The 25,795-nt window shown below is 46.2% G+C and overlaps 1 protein-coding gene across 1 annotated transcript; it reads right to left on the bottom strand.

Annotated features, from left to right (window-relative positions):
• Positions 1-4,632: 4,632 nt before the first annotated feature.
• On the bottom strand, positions 4,633-25,560 carry SFT2D2 (SFT2 domain containing 2). The gene is made up of 8 exons (XM_077901564.1): positions 25,396-25,560; positions 20,430-20,516; positions 20,093-20,178; positions 15,943-16,024; positions 14,513-14,548; positions 14,368-14,426; positions 12,423-12,452; positions 4,633-9,989 (listed from the first exon to the last, which is right to left on the bottom strand). The coding sequence occupies exons 1-8, from the start codon at positions 25,456-25,458 to the stop codon at positions 9,950-9,952; spliced, it is 483 nt and encodes a 160-aa protein (XP_077757690.1). The 5' UTR covers positions 25,459-25,560; the 3' UTR covers positions 4,633-9,949.
• Between the last annotated feature and the right edge of the window lie 235 nt (positions 25,561-25,795).

The following is a 25,795-nucleotide window of genomic DNA, read 5'->3' as shown; positions in this document are numbered from 1 at the left end:
CTAAGAAAACCAGATAATCATATGCAAAAGAACGAAGTTGAATCTTTACTTAACACAATATAATAATTAACCAAAAATAGATCAAAGACCTAATTACAAGACCTAAAACTATAAAATTCCTAGAAGAAAACATGAGGCAAAATTTCACATTAGATAATGATATGAACATATTTAATACCACTGAACTATACATGTAAAAAAATGATTAAGATGGTAAATTTTGTTATCCATATTTTACAATTTTTCTAAATAGCAAAAATTACATATGTGGGTGATGAAATTCTAAAGAGTTTTACTTTCTATGTGTCCGTCTTCAACTTACCAAGACTTCTAATCAGTGTACATGGGATATATTTCCATTCATTTATGTCTTTAATTTCAGCAATGTTTTGTGGTTTTCATTGTAAAAAATAATTGCAAACCATATATTTGACACATGGTTAATATCCAAAATCTATAAAGAACTCAAAGAATTCAATAACAAAACCACAAGAAATCCAATTAAAACTCCAATTAAAAAGTACTCTAATTAAAAATCCAATTAAAAGTCAAAAAATCCAACAAAAGGCCAATTTCCAAAATTATTCAAGCAGCCAGCAGGTACATGAAAAGATGGTTAACATCACTAATCATTAGGGAAACGCAAATCAAAACCACAATGAGATACCACTTCACATCTATTAAAATGGCTCTGATCACAAAGATAAGAACAGGTGTCAGCATGGTTGTGGAAAACAGGGAATGTTATGCACTGTTGATGGGAATATAAGTTGGTACAGCCACTGTGGAAAACAGTATGGAGTTTCCTTAAAAAACTAAACATGGAAAAAAATAACTAAACATGGAATTATCATATGATCCAGTAATTCCACTTCTGAGAATTAAAATCCCAGGAAACAAAAGCTTTGTCAAAGAAATATCTGCACCCCCAAGTTCATTAGAGCATTATTTACAATAGCCAAGATAGGGAAATAACCCAAGCACCCATCAATGGATGAACAGATTAAAAAAAAAAAAAAACATGGCATAAAGACACAACAGAATACTATTCACCCATAAGAAAGAAAACCCTGCCATTTGTGACATGAGTGAGCCTTGAGGACATTGTGCTAAGTAAAATCAGTCAGAGAAAGCCTGTATGTCACACATATACGTGGAATCTAAAAACAAATTCAGGGACACCCAGGTGGCTCAGTGGTTGAGCATCTGCCTTTGCTCAAGGTGTGATCCCAGGTCCAGGATCAAGTCCCACATCAGGATTCCTGTAGGGAGCGGGCTTCTCCCCGCTGTGTCTCTACCTCTCTCTCTCATAAATAGACAAATAAAAAATATTTACAAAAAAAACAAATTCATAGAAAAAGATCAGATTTGTGGTTGTGTTGCCAGAAGTGGGCGTGAGAGGCGGGAGTAGGAAGGCAGTCAGAAGGCACCACCTTTCAGTTCTAAATACAAACAGGAGATGTAACATCCAACATGATGACTATAGTTAACACACTAAGAGTAGATTCTAAAAGTTCTCATCACAAGAAAAAAAACATATGTACCTTTTTTGGTGTATCTATAGCTGATGGGGTAATCATTTATAATACATGTAAGTGAAATCGTGATGCTGTACACCTTAAACTTACCGTTCTGTATGTCAATTAACTCTCAATAAAACTGAAAGGAAATAACTCCAAAGAAAACCAAGGCAGTGGCACTATAAAGGCAGGACAGTGGAATCCTTATGAAGGAGGGACACAGGAAGTCTAAGGGAACGCTGGGATGCTGGCCATGCTCTATTCCTTGACTTGGGTGCCAGTTACACCATCACTTTGAGAGCATTCATTGAGCTGTACATTTTTGTGTTTTGTATTTTATTTTGCTTCATCTTATTTTTTTATGTTTAAAATTTTTTAGACTAATAGAATGGAAAAGCCAGTTAAATCCACATTATAATTTACATGTCTCTCTTAATAATTGATAGAAGTAGACAAAATCAGTATGGTTAGAACCTGAACATCACTGTCAACCAATTTGGTATTTCTAGAACACTTCACTCAACTGCTGAATACGCATTCTTTTCAAATACACACGGAGGGGACAGCCCCAGTGGGCCAGCGGTTTAGCACCGCCTTCAGCCCAGGGAGTGATCCTGGAAACCCTGGATTGAGTCCCATGAGTCCCACGTTGGGTTCCCTGCAGGGAGCCTGCTTCTCCCTCTACCTGTGTCTCTGCCTCTCTCTGTGTGTCTCTCATGAATGAATAAATAAATAAATAAATAAATAAATAAATAAATCTTAAAAAAACACACACACACACGGAGTATCTACTAAAACAGACTATATACTGGGTCTAAGACAAGTCCCAAATAAATTCTTTAAAATAAAAAAAGAATATGTTCTCTAACTACAACCAAATTAAATTATAAACCAGTAACATACCTGGAAAATCCTCAAACATTTGAAAATTAAACATACATCTAAGTAATCAATGGATCAAAGAAGAAATCGCAAGAAAATAAAGTATTTTGAACTGGGGCAGGCCATGTTTGGGAGGGGCAGGAGGGGGTGGAGATGGGGTGGGAGGTAGAAGTAGGAAGTGGGGAAAAGCAGGGAGGAGAGGCAAGAGAGGTGAGGAGATGGTAAGGGAGAAGGTGGTGAAGGCAGTGGCAGTGCAGGCGGGCGGGGGAAAGGGGGAGACTAGGGAAGATGGGGTGGTGGGCTGGGATTAAGGAGGCAATCCAGAGGTGGATGGTATTTTGAACTTTATTAAAACAAAAACACAACATATCAAAATTTGTGAGATGCAATTAAAGCTACACTTGGAAGGAAATTTATAGAATTATATCAGAAAAGATCTAAAATCAGTTATTTAAGCTCCCACCTTAAAAAGCTAGAGGATTTAAGTTAAACCCAAAGTTAGTATAAGGAAAAACATAATAAAGGTAAGAAATCAATTAAATTTTTAAAAAAAAGACAATCAGTAGTGAAAACCAATGAAATCAAAGGTTTATTATAAAATATAACACACCATATTAGTGCACATACACAAAAGCACAGCATTATGATTTACCAGAATGAATACCTAGTAAGTACCACTTGATCAAGAAATAGGGGACACCTGAGTGGCTCAGTGGTTGAGTGCCTGCCTTTGGTTCAGGTCGTGATCCCGGGGTCCTGGGATCAAGTCCTGCATCGGGATCCCCACAGGGAGCCTGCTTCTCCCTCTGCCTGTGTCTCTGCCTCTCTCTGTGTATCTCTCATGAATAAATAAATAAATCTTAAAAAAGAAAGGAAAGAAAAGAGAAAAGAAAGAAAAAGAAAGAAAGAAAAAAGAAAAAAAAGAAAAGAAAGAAAAGAAAAAGAAGAAAAGAAAAGAAAAAAGAAAAGAAAAAGAAGAAAAGAAAAAAGAAAGAAAAGAAAAGAAAAGAAAAAAGAAAATAGGACCAGGGCACCTGGGTGGCTCAGTCAGTCCAGTGTCCAACTTGATTTTGGCTCAGGTCATGATCTCAGAGCCATGAGATCAAGCCCTGTGTCAGGCTCTGCCCTGAGTGTGAAACCTACTTGATTCTTGCTCACTCTCTCCCTCTGACCCTCCCCACCCACTTGAGTGCTCACTCTCTCTCAAAAAAAAGAAAGAAAGGAAAAGAAAGAAAAGAAAAGAAAAGAAAAGAAAAGAAAAGAAAAGAAAAGAGAAAAGAAAGAAAAGAAAAGAAAGAAACAAACAATAGGACAACCAGCACGCAGAGTCCCCTTTCACACTGTGTCCCTTCCCAATTACTAACCTCTCCATACCCCCAAAGTCTTCACTACCTTTGTGCAAACGTCCTACTTTTCAGTATAATTTTATCACCTAAAAATGCATCTTTAGTCTAGAATTGGGTTTTACCTATTTTTTGACTTATATGATAATACAGTATATATTAGATGTATTTGTTGGCTGTTCATATACTTTTATCTGCTCAAATCTTTTTAACTAGTTTGTCTTTGAAACGATCAATAAAATCATTAACTCCAAGCCAAACTGACCAAGATAAAGCGAAGAGACACAAATTACCAGTATCAGTACAGAAAGAATGATCATAACTATAAATTTTGGAACATTGAAAGAATACAGAAATATTATGAACAACCTAGTCACAGAACAACCTAATTTAACAACCTAGTCTTAGCAGTGACTAGATCAGGCAGGTAGGTGTGCAAGAATACTCCAAAATAAAAACATCTGGGTCAGCCCGGGTGGCTCAGCAGTTTAGCGCCGCCTTCAGCCCAGGGTGTGATCCTGGAGACCTGGGATCAAGTCCCACATAGGGCGCCCTGCATGGAGCCTGCTTCTCCCTCTGCCTGTGTCTCTGTCTCTCTCTGTCTCTTTCTCTCTGTGTCTCTCATAAATAAATAAAATCTTAAAAAAAATAAAAACATCTGACATTTCTTACTTTCAAAAATCTTCAAAACTTAGACCGTTATCCCCATATCAATGGGAAGAGAGGACTACATATCAATTTAGCTCAAAAATAACTGTAAGTGCTTATAACACATGCTACACACTATAAATGTAAAATAAGAACATCGCCTCTTCTTGTAGTCATACAATCTTCATTTGGTTTAGTGACTCCTGGGGAAACAAACACGAATAAGAGACAATACTAGATTTATTAAAGATCAAAATGCTATCATTTATTGGAGAAGGAAACAAAAAGCAAAACAAGTAAAATTAAGAACAGGTCTTAATTTTAAGATTAAGGTAGGTCTATGATGTCTGGTGGAAAAAAACAGCTTAATTACCAGCAAAATTCTTTCTTTTCAAAATGCATCAGTAAAAAGAAAACATTTGTTGTATGAAAGAGAATATCCAGGTAGCAAAAGTAGCACATAAGAATATATTTTTAGATATAAAAAACTCAGTTATGCAATCACCAGCATTCAAAATTAGTTGAGTATCTTTATACAATTACAAAAATTGATTCATGTTTTAACAGTGTTTTAAAAGCTCATCTTATGAGAACAGGCACAATGTTCCGAAGGCATGTAAATTCTCCATGGGCTTTTGAACATCTTTATCCCCAACTTCACAATCAGAATTTACAAAAGCAGCAAAAGGAGAGGGTCGAGAGGATTTTTAATTTTTCCTTTCCTTGTTCAAGGTGGCTAAGTCAAGCAAACATAGTGAAAAAGGCAAAATAAACACTTCTCATAGCAGAAAGACCACAAGATTGAATGTAAACTAGGTTTCTTCTTTAGGATATTTTACAAACACATGATTAGCTTGTACTTAGAATAAGGCTCATTACCTGCAGTATGGAAAGTTCAACACACAGAGAACATTCTGCCCACATACCAGTCTTAATTTGGTCTTGAAGGATACCTCACAAGGTTGTTAAGCCCAGGCAGCCCATTTTTATCAGGGAATGTTTGTCCGTGACATATTATTGAGTTTTTTCATACTAACTATAGTAACATTACCTTGTTGTAAACACACACACCAGCATTAGGTGTTTATTACAAAGCTGTGGATTGACTTTTCATTTCAAATAGCCATGTCTGGTCCACAGGAGGACGATACTGTCTGGTGAACTCACTCTTCTCTGCTTTCAGCTCATCCCATCCCACAGAAAAGGTTTTGTGCATTTCTAAGCCCATTATCAGCCCATCAGCTCCTGCTAGGAAGAATGGAATTTGGGGTCAACGTGCATTAACAAAGGCTCTGGGGCTCCCGTGTGCCTCACTGAGCTCCACTCACAAGCTCTAGTGTGAGATCTCTGCCCAGGCTTCATGAGGCCTTTCTGCGCCACAGAAACCCGAGCAACCCACAACACAGCTTAAGTGTTCCAGAGACTCAAGAGGGAAGAGTTGGAAACAGACCAAAGTAGAACTAAATGGCCTATCTTGAGGGAATTGGGATCAAATTAACTGCACCACACTTACACTACAAATGCCCAAGATCTCAGAATTTCATATAATTTGTAAACTATGAATCAGGAGGCACTATAAAGTCACATGATTTAACCTCCCATCTGACTTTATAAATAAGAATTTCCAAAAAATCAAAAAATTCTAAATTCTTTTAATATCCTATCAAGACTTTCAATAGAAATCTGTAGTTAACTTCAGTCGTAGGTCTATGAGCTTCTTAAAAACTGCTATCTGCAAAAAAACTACAGTACCTCTTAAAACATCCCCCTAAAATCTTAAGTTTTAAAATAAACTATGCCAAAAACTGAGTAAACACAGAATTTTTTCATTTATTTCCTGAAAATGAGGGTCAAATTTTTAACCAGTTTGCAATCCTGCAGCTGACTTGAGTCAGATGTCTGAGGGAAGAGAAGGCAGGGCAGGCTGGTGTGGGCAGGCCACCCCACAGAGAAGGGAATGCACAGCCATGGGCTGAGTTCTGTTTCCCAATTCACTCACCCATGTGTCACACCGCCACACCTGTCGCTCTCGAGAACCGTCAAAAGCAGAAGCAGCCAAACCAGTATCTCCCACACCCTTTTTTTCAAGGTATGCCCCACTTCTTAATCATCTTTTCTAATGCAAGTATCCAAAAGTCATTTATTTAGATTCATTTCATGAATGTATTTGTTCATGAACAAGCAAACTTTGATTAGGGTGGGAGGGAGATGCAGTCAGGGGATAATCCCCAAAGTCCCTATACAAGAATGATGGAGAGAAGTTCTGAGCACTGAGATCACCAACCCAGTGGAAATGCTCCATGGGGAATGGTATCCCACCTTCCCAGGGAACCTCTGCCCTGGGCAGAGGCAGCCAGGGGCACAGCCATACACAGGATCTGGAAGCCAGAGTTGCCCACAAGCATGACTGGCAGAAGAGGAAACTGCTAGGTAATGAAATGGGTGGGAGAGAGCCACACAGCAGGCTCTGAGGGCCCAGAGAAGGCTGTCTGGGTGTGGGGATTAGCACGGCCCCAAAACAGTGCCCACAGAGGGAAGAGTGCTCAGGGCACTGCTCACATGCAGTTGGAGGGACCACCTCACCTCTAGGGAGCACACTTTGCCATGCAAGGGTCATCTCAATGATTCCTTTCATGCCAAAAATGCAATGACCTCTCCTTCCCTCAGCAGTAAACAGGTAGGATGGCAGGCAGGGGGAAGGAGGGAGGGAGGCAGGAAACAGAAACCACTGGCGGCCTGCAAGCCAGAGGATCTGAACCCTAATTCCCCACTCTCAACAAGGAGGGTTCTTGCAACAGCTCTGTTGCCTGGGAACAGCTTTCTACAGATTTCACATGGATTTCTCCCTCCCACTTTGCACCAGACAAAAACAAGTGTAGGGAAAACCAAAGGGTGAGGTGGCAGGAGGGAGATGCAGGAGTCCAGAAGACCCTGAATGAATGGCAGGACCATCCAAAGCTGCCCAGTGTTCTGACTGGAGCCGTCTGTGCAAACTGGCCACAGGCCTCACATTAGGGCAAAGCAGGCACTTTAACATGAGTACCACCGCCCTCTACTGGTGAGATCTGGAGAGACCCCTACCCTCTGCCTCTTCCCTGTCTTCTGTAAGGGAAACAAGACCACCAGCCTGCAAAGTCACTGTGGATATTAAATGAAACCATGCCTGGCAACTCTACCGTGCTGGACACATAATGCTAGATACGTATTTCTTAGATAAATTAATGATCAGATACATTCACCTGTTACCTTCAAAGGTCATCGATTACTCTGGGACTAAGTATTTATACCTTCCTTTTACTGAGATATCATCCACGTACACTGGGTTCCAGGCTAAGCACCTGACACACACCCACTGACGGACAATGATCCAGCAGGAACTGTTATCTCTGTTATTTTTAAACAGAGAAGCCAGAGCTTATGTGACTGAGCCACAGCTCACACCCAGACCTGTGTGCAGTTGAAGCCCACATCCACTAACTACCACAACCCTGGTGACATCTCAAAAGGCATTTTGACCTCATGACCCACAAAGTCAAGTCCAGACACTGAAAAGAGCCATCAGCCTTCTAGTTACTCAGGCTGGCTGGAGTTCATAGAGACAGGCCAGCCTCACATCAGTTCTTAAAAGAAAGAGAACAATGGACACTCCTGAACTCCTTTGGGTCCCTTCCTAGAGTGCTTCCAAGATCTGAGTTATCTCCTAGAGGCGCGTCAGATGTGAAAAAACTCCACAAAACCAGATGGTAGCACATAATTTCCCTTCCTGGCTGAAGGCAGGTTAGGAACCTCGGGATAAGACCAGATGCCCTCCAGAGCCTAGAGAGGACCTGGTAAGCCTGGCTGCCCACTCTGCCCTATTGGACCTGCTCACACCTCCTCAGCTCAGAGGAAAAGGCTAGCCCATCTGAGGTCTCACCTGCAACAGGATAAAGAATTTAGCAACTGGCCACAAGCAAGGAGACAAGTAGGCCACACAGCCTTTGGTTTGGAAATTCCAAAGCAAGCACCCAAGTAGACAAGCTAGACCTGGGTAAAGAACAGAAAAGCAACCCCAAAGAGACTTCATTGGCGGGCTTGCTTTAGAGGCTCTGCAATACCAAGAACTTTAGCAATCTAGATGGAGCACTTACGACAGGCAGCAAGGAAGAGCTAAAAGGGCACACAAATGAACAATGGAGATCCCACAGATGCAGCAGGAAGCCTCCCCAAAGGGCAAATGGGCAGAAGACAGCACAATGACATAAAGAGACTGGGACCAAGGAAGGCACAGGTTGGGCTAATGAGAACAGGTGAAATAGAGGACAGGCCTCCAGAGCTGCCCCTGGAAACACGGGGCCAGAGAGGAGACTGAAGCCAGGGAGCCCAGGCTCTCAGCCCAGCTCTGCCACCACTGTCGCTTTGGGGGAGCCTTCTAACCCCTCTGGGCCTGATTTCCATGACTGCCCAGCGAGATGACCATCAGCGCTTCATCCCAAGGTTCTTATGAGGACTAGATGGGGTCCTGGGCACCAAGCAGCATGTGTGGTTAGACAGGGGCTGCAAGGGAACCACGCTACTGTCCATTGCCTCCTCCCCAGTGTTTGTATCTCGGGCACTGTTTCCAGGCCACTGGACAGGCATGCCTCCTACCTGTGGGCCCTGTCTTCCCACCCACTCTTCCCTGGCCCCATTCCGGAGATCAGAAAATAGAATCAGTTTAAAAGCAACACTTATAAATAATGAAAACAAGATACAGTGGAAAGCAGCAAGATTTTCAGCTTCCGTGAGCTCTTGTGCAAGAGCAAACAGTGTCTGTTCTGTCCATGCATTGTCCCCAATCCAGTTCCAGGATGTCATGAGAAAAGATATGTGAAGGGGGCGACAGAAAGAAAACCTCAAGAGAAAAAGAGCGTGCACAGAACACGTGTCCTGAAGAGGACACATTCCACCATCAGGTGTGGAATCCAAAGAACGAAGCCAACACCAGTTCAGATTTTAAAACAACACATTATCCTGTGCTATGTCACTCCACGACCAGGCTGTCCATGGGCTTGCATGCAGCTGTGAGGGGAGCAGAATCACGCACTCCCAGACTCCAGAGTAGAAGCACGTCCATGCTGGGTGAGGTGGGGTGGCGCTCTCCATGCTGAGGGCAAGTCCACAAAGCCCCTGATGATCCCAAAACTCTGTCCCTTGTTGCTGTACCCCTGCCACCTCTGACGGGGCTGCCTGTCATCACCTGGGAAGCACTGGCTCCCAAGGCTGATCTGTGGCTGCTTACTGAGGGTTTTATTTAGGAGATTTCAGTGGAATACCATCTAAAGAGGAAACAGGTGCGTAACAAATATTCTACTCCATAAGATACAGAACCCCTTTCATACCGTGCTACAGACATCTGGGTTTGGGAACACAACACTGCCTCTGAAAGCAATCCTCAAATGTTCAGATCACAAGCAACACATTGCTGCAAGAGAAAAGGCACGTGTCTGTAAGACAGAGGTTTAGAAGTTATTTACAGAACTGTCCACCAGCTTCCTTCCACAGCGCCTTCCAAAGTTTTGCACAACTGCCCATGTGTTATGCAAGACATACAGCAAAACACTTCTTCACAGCATCCCTAGGAGAAAAAAAATATAAAGATCAATGGGAGACCATCACCCCAAAGGCCCCTGCAGATTTCCTGGGTGCCCAGAGTAGCACCTAGCAGAGCAGAAAGCACCTAGACTATGGGGTCGACCTACCTGGCATCAAACACCAACTTCAACATCAGTAGTAGTATTGTGGGCAAGTCATTTGTCTTACTGAGTTCCAAATTCCTCATCTGTATAAGGGGATATCCCACTTACCCTAAAGACCAGTCGCAGGAACTAATACAGTGAATAGAGTAAGTATTAAATAACTGATAGCTACTCATGATAACCAAAAGGGAAGACCAGAAGAATGTAAAGATTATCAAAAACCAAGAATGTAGGATTATGCACCTTGAGGTCAACCAGAACCACCAGATGCACTGGACACATTAGATCCAACAGTTACTTGGGCCTTTCTTTCAGCAAACAGCAGAGACTTACTAAGTGACGGCTTTCCGGAGTTCCTGAGCACAAAAGGTTCTTTCTACAGTGACTGAGCACTTGTTACCTTGCTGCGTCAGGCCTATCCCAGGAGCATACTCCTCAAGATGCAAGGAAAAAGTGTGTGCTCAATGAATTACTGTCCTATTCAGGCAAGCATGCCCATCTCCACACCACACATGGCTACGTGCTAGGGCTTCCCACCCCTGCTCTGTCCCTCTGCTCTCAGCTGTGCTTACAGGAAGGATATGGAAGTCACGAAGGGAGGGAGAGGTGAGTGAATGCATTTACATGGGCGGACACAGTGCTTTAATAGTAAGATAATTCTAGAGCACCATTTCTTAGGATATGCTCTGTACTGTAGTCCCAGGAGATACTCTGCACAAGAAAGTGTTTTACAGCCAAATAAGATCCCTCGTGGCAGCTAACAACACACATATTAAAGGACCTGGAAATTTGCGTAACAAGGAACCCATGTAATTTTGCTTAACCCTTTCCCAAGCTTATTTGACCATGGAACCCTGCTCTACTGTGTAACCACTATTCCTTGGAACACTGTGGAAAGGCTACTCCAGGGGAAGGTACAAACAGAACTGCAGGGCCTACCTCTAGGATCCTGCCCCACTACTTCAGCACATAAAACTCACTGCTACAGCAACCTTCTATCATTTGGTCCATCACTTGTACGTAAGCTCTGTAAATGCCAACCCAGGTCAAGTCTGCAGTCCTGAAGGATAGCGCCAAGCAGGCCCAGCTTCATGGGTCCAGAGCCACGTGCGGTTTCACTGGGTCCTGTACTTCAAAGGTTCCACACCTGGTTTAATGCTCTGTGGTTGCCATCTTGAAATTCTCAATCATTTTTTAATAAGGAGCCCACATTTACGTTTTGCACTGCGCCCTGAAAATTATGGAACTGGTCCGTGATTCAAATTGTTAGCAAACAGATAAATAGATCACTGGATGCTCAGGGATGATAGGTTCTGGCTTATTTCCCAAGACAGCACCACTGTACTCTTCTCAGACAAGCCACCATCCTCCCAAACTGGCTGGGTCAGCAGAGTAGTTCCTAACTGCTACCCCCCTAGAATCCATTCCCAAGCCACATGGCTGCCTTTATGTTGATGGGCTTGTGAACTTCTCATCTGATACTCCCCAGCATCTTCAAATCACTGTCAGAAGCAGAGTCGGAATGTATTAGAAGCAAGCCTGCTCTTTCTCCTCCCTTGCTCCCATGCGATTTCTCACGTTTTCAACCCAGCTAAAGAAAAGCTGCTTTTTAGCTACCAGGTAATGACAGAGATGTATGGAAATTAAACTGCTGCATGAGAGCAGAGTCAGGCAAAGATCACACGGCCAGTTCTGAGAGGCCAGCCCATCACTGAAAGTGACAATTAAAGGAGGTGTGGAGGCTGGAAGGGGCCTCTGGCAATGACCTGGCCCAGCCCACTCTGCTTATCCCTGAGTCCTCCCAGGCCACAAGGGTCCAGGGAGCTGCTCAAGGTCACACTGCTAATTAGGAAACTCTGGTCCTCTGAACCCTGGCCCTGACTTTCCCTTCATGAACTCTGCTGAAATATTCTCATCAATGGGGGTACTTCAAGTAAATGAGCTCAGATCCCTCCTTCCTCAGTGATACCAAAGTGACATTCACCTTTGAGACGATCTCCACAAAGCTACAAGTTCAAAGAGTGATTATGTGAACATACGCACTACCTATCACAGGAGAACATACACGCAACCAGAACTGGTGGTCCTGCGCCAATGCCCATCGTCCCTGTACCACAGAGGAGGGATGGAGGGGACCCTCAGCTTACTAAGCTGTAAAGAGGAATACAACATTTACCTATTTGTCTGAAAGAATTTTAGTAATGATAAAATAGTATGTGTTCTCTGAAAACACTCGAAACAAAAGGCCCTTTGCAAATATACTGTCATCCCCCAGTGACAGAAGTCACAGTCCTAAATACAGTTAGTCTTACCTTGCATAGGGTATGAAGGAAAGGCTGTACCTGCAATGAGAACACAGAAGAGACAAAATCAAATGGAGGGAGTCACCAGAAGGAATGACCCCTGAGCTGTGAGGGCACCTGCCCTGATTGGCCCAGACCCTGTCCCTCTCCTCAGCGTGCAGGATGCATGCACACATATGCACACTCGCACACACATGTGAACACACATGCCCTGCCATGCATGAAGGCAGGGGGGGTGTCATCGGTGGCCAGAGAAGAGCAAAAGGCCCATGTAGAGGCAACCCTGTGACCTCAGCTTCACAGGGCCACCCCACCAGCTTTAACCAAATGAGCCAGCAGATCCCACACATCTGGAAGGCACAGAGCCCTACTCTGAAACTACCAAATAAAACCCTGATCAGTTATATTCTAATATTTCACAAATCCTCAACAGAATATAACATCTATCTGACTGGGATAATTTTCTGTTCTCTCCTATAAATTTTAAAAGAAGAGAGAACAGAAAGGAAAAACCCTACTACCAACTACACTATGGATAAAAATATTAGCTGTGATCCTTCAAGAACCGAAGCCCAAAGATATCTTGGTGATCCCTGGTAGCTCAACGCCCTCACCCAAAGAAGGCCCACGAGGGAGGACACCACAACCCTAAAGGACCAGGCGTGATGTACCAGGCAGGTAGTAAGTTGGTCGGCCCTGAGAAAAACACAAAACAGTGTTGGAGGGGATATTGCCATTTGCTCAAGCCCATATAAACGCTAAACCTCTGAAAACTAGGTTCAAATTCAGTCTATAGGCATGAAAAGGCATGTACATATGGGTACCAATTGCATCCCCCTGGAAAAAACAAAATATAAATATAAGCCATCAAACTAGGCCTTTTGGTACCTACTCCCAAAACATGTGTGTCATTAAAAGCAGGCCAGTCTTTCTTCTTATACTCCCCACACACAGAACCTCATTTACTTGTGAGCACAGTACATTCCAAAAAGCATTTGGGAAGTTTCTTTATCCAAGAGTCCAAAATTACTAAAAGGGAGGGTGGGTGCTCAGCTTGTAGTCCAAAGACCCATTTCTGGGTCTTTTCTGTACCACCAAACAGGGATATAGTTGATCTTTGGAAGCTTTAAAACTTCCAGTCCTCTCTCCTTTCCACTAGAGAAAACATTTTTTTTCTGAAGCAGCACACATCTATGGAAACTGTTCAGGTCTCATCCTCTGATAAACTCTGGAAGGATTATAGCAATGTCTCAGAAGCCATCAATTCTGGGTCTGCCAGCACTGCTCTCACTCTGATGTTGGACCGGTTTAGAAGGAACAGGAACCTATAACCCCACCCCTGGCCCCCAGGAACAAGGTCTCCAGCACCCCTTTCACTACACATGGCTCCTGAGCTACAACTCCCTCCCTGGTCTTGCCAACGGCCTCCAGCGCACACACGACCCTACCACCCACAGCCATGTGGTTTTGCCTTTCGTCATTCACCATCCCTCATCTCCTGCTGACAATTCCCTCTTTGTGCATCTGTTAAATGATCCATTCCATCACAAATGTAACTCATCGCTCCTTACCACTCTCCTTCCTCCTATCTGACTCACAAGCCTTGTTCTACTAGCCCCTGTAATACTTCATCATCTTTGTTCCTACCAGACAGAAGTGACTGAATAACAGTTATGATACCTCAAAATCAACCATGAGCTCTGCTAAAAACTACTGCAGCAGGCAAACAGCCTTCCCTGCCCACCTAAGACCACTAATGCCATCTATCGGCACTGGGCTGAGTCAACAGGATTTCACTCTGGAGTCTGATTTCACCGGCATCATTGAGAATTCTTAAATTGAAAAGTTTCTATGCTTTTCTAGCCTCCTACCCTACCCACACCACGTGGGATTTCATCTCCTTTGGCTGCGTTAGACAGCGACGTGGGCAGAGGGTATTTAAAACATCACTTACCACGTCAGGGCCAAGGACTGCAAGATACAGAAGATGAGTGCGAGCCCCTTGATATGCCACTGAAAGAACAACAGGTGGTTAGAGCGCAGGCTGTGATGGGAGGCACGCGCCACAAAGACTCAGGAAAATTAAAATACATACTTACCCAAAAGGCGGAACACAGGGTGAGTGCAAAACACAACTGGAGAGAGGGGAAGAACAATAATGAATACGGTGACAACATGGAGGAAAATACTCTTAAGACTTCACCATTCTTGGCAAACTTAAAATCCTCACCCCACTGCAGTAACCAGATTCTGTGATGATCCCCACAACCAAAGGTATCCTTCCTTTCAAAGCACTGGACCCAGGTAAGCACCCATGTTTGGCAGAAGAGTTAAAAGTCCCAATGAAATGAAATCAGCCAAATAAGAACTGATGCAGAATAAAAAGAAATGAATCCTCTTTGACTTTCAAGTTTTCCCAAATTCTCTGCCCAGAAAATAAAATCACATCACTGGTCGGTCACCCTCATCGATCCATCTTTTCCTTCAAATGTACTAAAATAGGTAGAACATACACCTCTGTATTTTAACCCCCATCAAAAAACTTGTGTCTGGAGCAGAAAAGGCACGCAAGGACAAAGGGTAACATGAGACATCAGACAGTCGGTTATTTGTTTACATGTCACCTAACACCTTCTCTGAGTCCTTTCTTAGAAAGTTCTTTCTACAAGAGACTTGTCTGGACCATCCATATCCAGGACTGGCCGAGAACAACGGCACTTCAGCTGACGGTCACACCTGTCCTCACCTCTTCTATAACGTAGCTACCAATAAATATGTCCTAAAGATTTCCTCTGTGTCCAGTATTGTGTCCAAAGCTCCAAAAGGACATGTAATCAACAGCAAACATGGACACAGCCCTAGAGAACTTACTATTTGAACAAATGACATGGACAGAAATGAAACTAAAAATAAAAGTGCACTGATCAAGTCCCAGATGTTGCAATAAAGGTAACTGTAACAGAAGGCCAGTGAATGTGGTCTGGAATGATTTTGACAGCCACAAAGAAGACAGCAGCCCAAAGAAAAATGGGACGACACGCTGAAGGCACTGTTGCCCGAGCAGGGAACAGGTGTGACAGGCCATGAGGATAGCAGACCCGCATCAGAAAAATGGACAAAAACACACACAGTGGCACAGTCAGATAATGCTGAGACAAGAATGAGCTCCAGGACACCAGACGCCCACTCCAGAGTGAAGCCACTCTGAAGTACTCCCTCCAAGCTTTGCCCAGGTGTGGCTTCACCTGTCACCAGGAAGGCGTCCCAGTTCTCTTGCCACCACATCTGTTCGGCTACTCTGACCAGCCCTCTGGGGGTGCAGAGCTGCCAGGATACACCATCCAAAACACCAGGGGAATAATCATCAGACACAGAATTCTCCCTCTGCCACAGTGGTTACAGGCATTGGGCAGTACGTTAAGATGAAAGGATAAAGAAAAGAGGTTTTTAGGTTGAAGATGAAAAAAGATTCCATAGAGCAAAAATAAAAAGTCTTATCTCACAAGTGCAGCTGAAAGGCAGGCCTTACCAGCACCATGATGGTTGCAATCAAACGCGTCGGCTCAAACATTCGCTTCAGCTGCTTCATCGGCCCCATGAGGAAGACAGTGCTAAAAGGCAAACATACACAAGCCGTTCAGACCAGACCTGCACCAGGCACGCCCCGCTGCCTCTCCATCACCCCCCAGGATCACCCACGGTGATCACAGCAGCAAGAGCAGTCGACACCTGAGAAGTCCTTACTACATGCCAACTGCTACTGTTACAGGCCTTTTGCGCTTTCTTCTCATCTAATCCTTTAATAACCTGTGGCGGTGATGACACGAATCATCATACTTACTGTGCAGAAGAAGAAATTGAAGCCCCAAACGATCTGTTACCTACCCAGGAACCCCCAACTCCTCACGCTGGAAGTACATGGCGTCTGATTCCAGAACCACACCCAGAACCACGTTACAGGACCCCTCTAAGAGGTGCCTGCCACCTTGCCTCCTTCACAATCCACAAACCAAACCAAAAACTTGGGTAATTTTAAGATTTTATTTATTCATTCATCAGAGACACAAAGATAGAGGCAGAGACATAGGCAAAGGGAGAAGCAGGCTCCCCATGGGGAGCCCAATGCGGGACTCGATCCTGGGACCCCAGGATCATGACCTGAGCCAATGGCAACCACTGAGCCACCCAGGTGCCTCAAGACTCGGGTAATTTTAAAAAAGAAAAACCACACCTGACAGGTTCAGCTTGCTGATACTAAAAAGTAGAGCATTTCACTTTCTTTCATAGTCTCCAGAGAATAATTCTACTGATGGTATCACCTATTATTTGTTCAGTGTTTGCTAAATGCTAGATAGGACACACTTGACCTCATTTCATAGCCCAGTAACTCTGTGAGTTAGGTGTTATTACACTTATTTACTTGAGAGATGAGAAAAATGAAGCTCAGAAAGGTTAATTTACTTATCCACAGTCACAAAGCTAGGAGAGCCAGCATTCAAACCCACATCTACTCGATCCAAAGTGCCAAAAGACATCCCTAGTGATTTCCACGTGAATGGAATAATAAAATTAAAATAAAATAATAAGAGCAGACCCCCAGGCTGAACTCAAGCGTTGGGTCTCTCACGTCTCTAGATTCCTGGCAAAAGTGTGGCATCACTTTTGGCATCACCCCATGTGGCATCACCCCAGCAGTTGCCTGTAACAGCCAGCATTTAACATGAGCTACCAGGTATTTGGTAAAAACAAATTTAAAAAGTAAGTCCACCTCTCTTTAAAGCGCCATTAAGTTTCAACCTGAATTCATGGCCACACTCTTAGCTCAGGTATTTGAGCTGAGTGCACTCTTTACCCAACAGTGAACAAGAAGCAAGAGCCAAGGCTGCCCATAAAAATTAAATGTAGGGATCCCTGGGTGGCGCAGCGGTTTAGCGCCTGCCTTTGGCCCAGGGCGCAGTCCTGGAGACCTGGGATCGAATCCCACGTCAGGCTCCCGATGCATGGAGCCTGCTTCTCCCTCTGCCTGTGTCTCTGCCTCTCTCTCTCTCTCTCTCTCTCTCTGTGCGACTATCATAAAAAAAAAAAAAAAATTAAATGTAGCATATATACAAAAATATAACAGACTATAAGTAAAGCCATAAACTCCTAGACAGCATCCTGGAAATAATTGTTTGATCCCTTTATTACTTCTGTAAGCATTGCTACCAAGAGGCGATCCTATTAGGGTTTGCTAAATAGTTCTCTGCACTAACCAACACACTCCTGTATTTATACTCTATTTACAGACTCTACATTCAACCAACACTGTCTGCCCAAAGCAAAGCCCTCCAAAAGTTAGTATTTGAGACGGCTTTAGAGGCAAAATTAGACATCTCTGACAGCCAGCAATTTACTATCACAAGCATTCATAAAGTAAGCTTCTAGAAGGTAACTAGAGTTGTGTACTCAAACATCTGGTTAATATTTGCAGCCCAAAACAGAGCTAGGTTTGGGAACAATTACAAATAGGTAAAGCAGAGGTACAGCCCTTGTCAAGTGGCTCAGAGACTTGTAACAAAATCAGTGTAATAAAATGCTATCTGTGCTGTCATATAAATATATTGGGATATGCAGAGTCCCATAGGAAAGAAGAGGTCATTGATTCTGGGTGGGGGTGGGGAGAGGTAAGAGGAGACACTGAATAGAAATGGTGACTTCTGAGCCAAATCTTGACAAAGCAAGGATTCGCTTAACGGAGGGGGCAGGATACAAAGAGGAAGATGTAATGGGGCAGCACGTGAGGCAGAGAAATTAGCCCCAGAACTGACACAAGGACATTTGGGGGGATTCAAGAAGGTCAGCCTGGCTGGGGAGTGGGACTGGGTAAAGCCACATCTCAAAGGGCCTCTCCTGCATGCATGCACCTGCAGGGGGAATGGGTACCACTAAAGAGAGACAGGGCTACAACCAAACGGCTCTCTACAGGTCTGTAGGAAATGGCCTGGACAAGAATGAAGGAGGCAGAGAAGCTGGCAGAGGAACCCTGTAGTAGTTCAGGTGGGAAGCGATACAAGCCAGAGCGAAGAGCAGCTCAAGTGCCACCATCTCTAGGCAGCTCAGGTGCCTCCCACTCCCCAGGTCAGAGCATGACAGCCACCCCTCCCTGAGCAGTCTTTCTCCACGCCCTATTAGGTTATCAGTTCATCTATCTGTCCGCCTGCCTGGCTGCCCAGTAAGCTCCACTGCGGCAGGAAGCAAACCACACTTGTCTGTGAGTGCTCAGAGCCCAGCCCAGGGTGTGATCAAGGCTTACTCACTGAGCACGTGAGCCCAACAGTCAGGGACAACAGCCATGGAGACAAAGAGGAAGGAGCCATTAAGAGGTCAGCACCAAGCCATCGTGAGTAATAACAGGGTCCAGGGCTTTGACGCCCAGGACTCGGAGGCCATTCACTGACATACAAGGGAAAGGAGAAGGAAAGGAAGGGTCACAGAGTTCAGGTTCCAGGGGGCCAAGCAGGTAGAAGTCAGGCCAGCACTTCCGGCTGGGAACAGGACTGGTGCCATCAGCATACAAGTGTGGCTGAAGCGTGAATTGCACTTGACCTGGGATATCTGTGCACCTGCAGCATGCAAAATAGGCTGTCCACCTCCAGGGGGTACTCTGTTAGCTGCCCTGCCCTCATGAGCCAAGAGCCAGGTCTGAGATGATCTTATCTGGACAGAATAATAATACATCACACCTGCAGCCTCTGGTGCGGTGAGCCTTTTAAAACCACCACTCAATCTCTGGCAGCTGCAGGCCAGAGTGCAGAGAGGATCGTGCTGTCAAGCCGGAAGAAATCATTCAACCACTGTGTGCCACGGTTCCCTCATATATAAAAATCACAATAAATTTATCCCAGGGGATTTCAAAAATAAACTAAGATAAAAAATATCAGGGTGGGGCGCCTGGGTGGCTCAGTCAGTTAAATGTCCGAAAACTTGATTTTGGTCATGATCTGAGGGTTGTGGGATCGAGCCCTGTGTCGGGATCCACACTAACCCCGGAGTCTGCTTGTCCCTCTCTTCTGCTCCTCCCCTATAAACCCCTCATGCGCTCATGCACAATCCCTCTCTCTCCCTCTCAAAAACAAGATTTTATTTATGTATTTATTTGAAAGAGAGCACAAGCAGGGGGAGAGACAGAAGGAGAAGCAGGCTCAGTGGGGAGTCCCAATGCAGTGTTAGATCCCAGGACCCCAAAATCATGACTCAAGCCAAAGTCAGATGCTTAAACAACTGAGCCACCCAGCCATCTCAAAATAAAATCTTTAAAAAATACATATATATGCTAAAATATTTTGAAGGGATAGGATATAAGATGTATGTTATTTTGGGGGGGATGTGATGTATTTTAACTACTACTCACCACATCCTTCGAACTATTAAAGCATCCTCCTGGGATACCTGGGTGGCTCAGGATATGATCCCAGGATTTGGGATCGAGTCCTGTATCGGGCTCCCTGCAAGGAGCCTGCTTCTCCCTCTACCTATGTCTCTGCCTCTCTCTGTTGAGTCTATCATGAATAAATAAATCTTTAAAAAATAAAATTTAAAAAAAATAAAGCATCCTCCTTCATCTTCCTTGAGCACAATCCACACCCATTGTCCCATCTAGTGATTGGCTATGGTTAGATTAAAAATAAATAAACAGTTACCTTCCAATTGATGCGATGTTACCAAAGGTATAAAACACTGCAAAGAGGTACAGTCCCTTCCTGGGCACCCAGAGCAGAAGAGTTCCCTGGAAGGTAAAGCACAGGGCGTTTGCACGGGGAGAAAGCCCTCCTGCCACAGCCATATAATCAAGGGTGGACAGAGACACCCACTCTCCCCTCCCACCCCCCTCAGCACCTCCCTTATCTCTCTCTCCCAGCCATGCTTCTCACAAAGAGCAAGAGAAGGAAGTGGACAACAGAGATGGAGGGAAGGAGGGACAGGGTGGGGAAAAGCTAGCAGGGGGGGGGGGGGGGCGGGGGGGGAGGAACATCTTACCAGTAGTGAGCAGACAATTCCTGCGGCAAAACACGCGATGAAGCCTTTTATTCTGGTACTCCAGCTTAATGAAGATGCCTCAACAACCTGAAATTTTTTAAAAACTGATTACATACATGTATATGCATATTTGAGCACCAAAAACAATGAGATTTAGTAGTGAGATGTAGTGTGTGAGTCTGTGCTGAGGGAGGCAGGAGCAAAGAATCCGACTCATTCACTCAGAGCTACAGGAGCCGAGTCATGGAATCCAGCTCCTTATCCATCCATGAATCTTCTCCAGCATCAGCTAAGAGGTTACTGAGCTTCTAGATGAACATCCCCAGAGGTGGAAACTCTCCACCTGAAGCACAACCACTTCGCACACAGTAAGGCAAGACAGTAGGCCCTAGAGAAGCCAGAACCCTTGCCATAGCCGAGGCAGGACAAGGACAACTGCACAGGCACGACCCCCGCCAGGCAGGGGCCCGGCAAGCGGGGGCAAGACAGCAGACAGCAGCATCTCTGAGAGCCCAAAGGATTAACAGCTGTCATCTGTGCCAGGGCTTTCAGCTGAATCTATTCACTTCTGGCACCAGCCAAGTCACCCAAGTGGGAGACAAATCCTAGTTAATTCATTACTGCCCCACTCATCTGACTGTAATTAATCCCTCCCCAGAGCAAAGTTCAGAGGATGCCAAGATTTCCCAAAACAGCTCTGCTAAAACAGGGCAGCCTGCAAGTAGCCCCCACAAGTTTTTCCCCCATGTGTAGAGAACTTAGGCAAGAGACCTTCCTAGTCTGTCCACCTCATGAAAGGGGCCATGGCTGCTTCAAGCTGGGGACAGGCAGCTGCCACTGAGACTGCAGGTCCTGCCTAGCCAGCCAGTGTATTCACACAAGGCTCACCTTGTCTGGCCCCCCAGTCTCCATCCCGCAATGAGAGAAAGCTGCCAGAAAACACTCCCACCAGCTCAAGAAGGAAAGTGGTAGCAGAAGCTGCAAGGGCCGCTGGACCGGCAACTCCTTCAGCCTTGACTGTTCCCAGCTCAGGGACTGTTCTCAATCGTGTCTCCAAACTTCCTACCAAACTAGAAGCTTGAAGAGAAGGACTAGTGGCTCTCCCAGGGGTGGCCAGCATTGCTACAGAATGGCTTCATTTCTTCGGGAGAAAGGTAGTATTCAGGGCAGGTTATCAAAACAGCTTTTCCTCCAACTATATATAATCATATATTTTTGTTTCGTTTTAAGAAAGGGAGAGGGGGACAGACAGAAGTAGCAATAGAGGACCTTCAGCAGGCTCCACGCCTAGCACAGAGCCTGACACAGGGCTCGCTCTCACCACCCTGAGATCATAATATGAGCCAAAATCATAAGTCGGATGCCTCACCGACTAAGCTACCCAGGCGCGCCTCTATTCACACATATTTAAAGGGGGTTCATGACACTGCAATTCCCCATCACACACACAGCACTTGCAGAAGCATGTGGCACCAATGGACACTGCACAGAAAGGCACCACTGGGGATGGTAACACACAGTAGGAACAGGATATCGGGACCTCACAGATGGGCCACCTGCTTCCACGCTGAGGAAAACCCCTCCTCCAAAATGAGATACATGATGCCCTGTCACCAGGCTGGACAGGCACCTGGACAATCAGGTCAGACTTCTAACATATTCAAGATGCCATCAAGAAGAAAATAAAATCAGAAGACACCACTCTTCCTACTCATGCAAGAAACAAAGAGCTTACTTTGCCAAGGTGGAAAGTAAGAACTGACCTGCGCACAGGGAGACAAGTGTGGCAACAGAACTGGATTTGATTCATGGCTCGAGCACTATTTGGCATCAGGAGGGATATTTTAAGAGGATAAACCATAAGGTTAAGTAAGTGTCAAGTTTGAGGTGGCCTTGGCATTTAGAGTACTAAAAGGTCTCAACAGGACAGTGAGATTCCAGTCCTCGTAAAGATCAAGCTGACACAAGGAAAAAGCAGTTCTGGTTTCTTCCTTCAGAAAGGAAAGTGACATGTTGATTCTACAAGTCCCTCAAGCTGAATTTCCATCCACACGTCATCCTACTTGGCAAAATGGGGGGAGAGGGACAGATAACTATTCATCCGTGTGCTTTCCCACCCAGAAAGCGTCTTTTACACGCTTGGTCACAGCAAGAGGAAAGTGCTGTTCCACTTCTTCCAACTGGTCTCAGTGAGAGCTAAGCACTCCTTTTCGCCAATTTACAAAAATGAACTCAGTTGATAGAAAATGCCTCTCTAAATTCATGGCTGCTGGAAACTGCTGGGGCACTTTCTGGAAATTAGAGAGGCTAAAATAGTACCTGGATAGAATTTGCAGGCAATCTGCACACAAGCTGTCTGATTGGAGGTTAGGAACAAAGGTCCCTTTGACTCTGGGATGTAGAGAGAAGAAAGGTTCTTGCCAAAATGAAGGAAAGCTAAGAACTGTTTGAGGAAAGAGGGCTGATAACCAGAAGAAGGTGAGAAAGGAATCTGCTTCATTCCCGGGCTTTCAAACCAGATCCCACTCATTCCTTCCTCATCCCTGGAATTCTTTATGGCAAAAATAAAACCTATACTTTTAAAAATAAGCCCACTAAAACTAAAGGTTGAAGGCGTATTTATGACGGTGAGGTATCAATTAAAAACCTCGTCATAAGGCTCTTCGTAATGAAGCACTGCCAAGCAGTTTTTATACCTAGTTTCCTGTGTAGGAGAAACTGAACTAGTCATGCTTTTATTGTTCACATTAAAAGAATAAAAATTTGAAAAGCACTCATTTATGGTGCCTTCTGACAACTTCAATAATTTTATTTGAAGAGCCTGTATGGCCACGTAGCCCAGCTTACAAAACAGAAATTTCAGCACACAGTTCTCCAGCTTTGCCAACTTCAAGCCATGGGAAATGTGAGACAATCGAATCAATACCAACAATTTAAAGGAAGCCCAAATTAGTAAAAATCAAGCCAAAAAACAATCCTGAAAATGAATTCAGCCAGCTACAAAATGTTTCCCAGGAGTCTGGGACTCAGGAAATGGCTACATTGATGTATGTAAACTGGAAATCACACCTGGAAAGAGGAAATAGACAACACTACTTCAGAACAAGAGAGCAGCACCCACTCTTTTTTTAAATAGATTTAAGAGGTGGCTGAGCTTACAACACTTTAAAGCCCTTCACTATGTCCAACACAGGCATGAACCATTTTAGGTTAAAAAAAAAAAAAAAACTCAGCATTTATATTTTCAGTCTGTACTAATCACTCATTCTTAAGGGTCTGCTTCATGATTATTTTCTAAATATATAATATCTGCATCATCTGTCAACACTCCTCCCCCAAGCGTCTTCAGGATGATAAAGTGTCTCCTTCTTGAACCCTAGCTGCTCATAAAAGCGTGATGAATGACAGTCCACAGGGCATAATGCTTTCAGATACAAATGACTGTCAACTACCGGAGTTCTCTTAGGCTGGGCCTGGGGTTTGACTTCACAGTTCATAACAGAAGCCAGAAACCAAAACCAAAACAATTCATGAAATTACTCCTGAGCCTTGACCAATTAATAAAGGCAACCAATTACAAAAGAACCCACAGAGCTGTTTTGAAATGTTAAAAAAAAAAAAAAAGATAAACTCCAATTCCTGTAATACTCAGTTCAGTTCTTATAGCGTTACTTCTTCAAGATGAAGATTCAGAGAGTAAGCTTCTGAGTTCTAAGATTTCACGGAGGAGGTGAAGGTAGCAGCGTCACACAAAATGCAGAAGAAATCAGCAACGGCAAAAGCGGGTGAAAGCAGTTGGCTGAGAACAAACCACGAGAGACACCGATTCAGGTTAGAAGGAAAACATGGGCTTCGAGCTGAAGGAAGCCTTAACGTTTCAAACGTTCAACACCTTCAGTTTATATCTGGGAAACCTGGGGCCCATGGAACGCACACCCCAAAGTAAAATGTCATTTTGTCATCCAGAAAGGAAAACAAACACAAAGGCGAAAAAAAGCACTGGAAATAGGAAGTGAACATTCTGCGTGGCTCTAGAACACAGGGCCCGAGTGCCCAGGTTCCAGGTGGGCCCCGGCCCTCTCTCGCAGCAGGCCCACAAACGCGCGGGCAGTCCCCGGTCCCGGTCCCGGTCCCGGGCAGACGGCGGGCTCAGGGGAACCAGAGCGGGCCCTGCCCTCCAGGAGTTCCCGGTTCGGCGGCGGAGACGCGTCACAACGACAACAGGTGCCCAAGGTCGGGCGGGAGTGTCACAGCCACAGCTAAGCGCCGCCGGAGCGGGCAGCGGGCAGGGGAAGCTGCAGCCCCCCGCCCGGCCCAGGCTACCTACCGGGACGCGGGCCCCCTCCGCCAGGCTGCCGTTCCCGGGGCGGCGCCGCCCTCCGGAGTGGGCCGCTCGGGCGGGGACCGCAGAGGGGCGCGGGGCAGCACCGCCCGGGGCGCAGGGCCGGGAGCGCGGCACCTGCGAGAGGAGCGGGGAGGACCCGCGGGGGGGCGCACGGGGAGGACCGCGGGGGGGGGGGCGCACGGGGAGGACCCGCGGGGGCGGGGGGGCGCACGGGGAGGACCCGCGGGGGGGGGGGCGCACGGGGAGGACCGCGAGGGGGGGGCGCACGGGGAGGACCGCGGGGGGGGGGCGCACGGGGAGGACCCGCGGGGGGGGGGCGCACGGGGAGGACCCGCAGGGGGGGGCACGGGGAGGACCGCGGGGGGGGCGCACGGGGAGGACCCGCGGGGAGGGCGCACGGGGAGGACCCGCGTGGGGGGGGCACGGGGAGGACCCCCGAGGGGGGGCGCACGGGGAGGACCCGCGGGGGTGGCGCGCACGGGGAGGACCCGCGGGGGGGGGCACGGGGGGGCGCACGGGGAGGGTGCACGGGGGTGGGTGGCGCACGGGGACCGCGCCGCTTTCCAGGAAAAGCCTGGAAGCCCCGCCCGGGCCCCGCGGGCCCGCAGCCAGCGCGCTCACCTCGGCCAGGCCGCCCCGGTCCTCGGTGTCCTGGCCGCTCAGCACCTTCTTCAGCTTGTCCATCCCGGGCCGGGTCCGCACGGCGCAGCCCCGCTCGGCCGCCTGTTGCGCCTGTCGCGCCCGCGGAGTCGGCGGCTCTTCCGGGTGCCCGGGCCGCCCCCGCCGCCGCCCGCCAACCACGGCGCGCCCCGCCCAGGTACCTGCCCACCTGGCGGCCGCCCGCGCAGGCGCGCAGCGGCTCCCGGGCCGACTGCGGGGGGGGGGGGGGGGGGCGGGGTCGGCCCCGGGGTCGGCCCCGCCTGGAGCTGCTCCCGCGCCGAGGTCCAAGCCGGACACGCCCCCTTCCCGGCCCTTCGGGGCTCGGTCCACCCACGCTGCGTCCCTTCCAGGCGTCGGAGTG

Source organism: Canis aureus, chromosome 6 (assembly GCF_053574225.1).
Source record: "Canis aureus isolate CA01 chromosome 6, VMU_Caureus_v.1.0, whole genome shotgun sequence".
NCBI classification, from domain to species: domain Eukaryota; kingdom Metazoa; phylum Chordata; class Mammalia; order Carnivora; family Canidae; genus Canis; species Canis aureus.
This window is presented reverse-complemented; position numbering and strand designations above follow the sequence as displayed.

What these genes read in the sequence shown, in the direction of transcription:
- SFT2D2 (XM_077901564.1), bottom strand. Translation starts at nt 25,458, where the DNA reads ATGGACAAGCTGAAGAAGGTGCTGAGCGGCCAGGACACCGAGGACCGG. An exon ending in CCCTGTGTTCCGCCTTTTGG is followed by an intron (nt 14,427 to 14,512) that starts GTAAGTATGTAT and finishes TTGTTCTTTCAG; the next exon opens with TGGCATATCAAGGGGCTCGC. An exon ending in TCCTTCATACCCTATGCAAG is followed by an intron (nt 9,990 to 12,422) that starts GTAAGACTAACT and finishes TTTTTCTCCTAG; the next exon opens with GGATGCTGTGAAGAAGTGTT.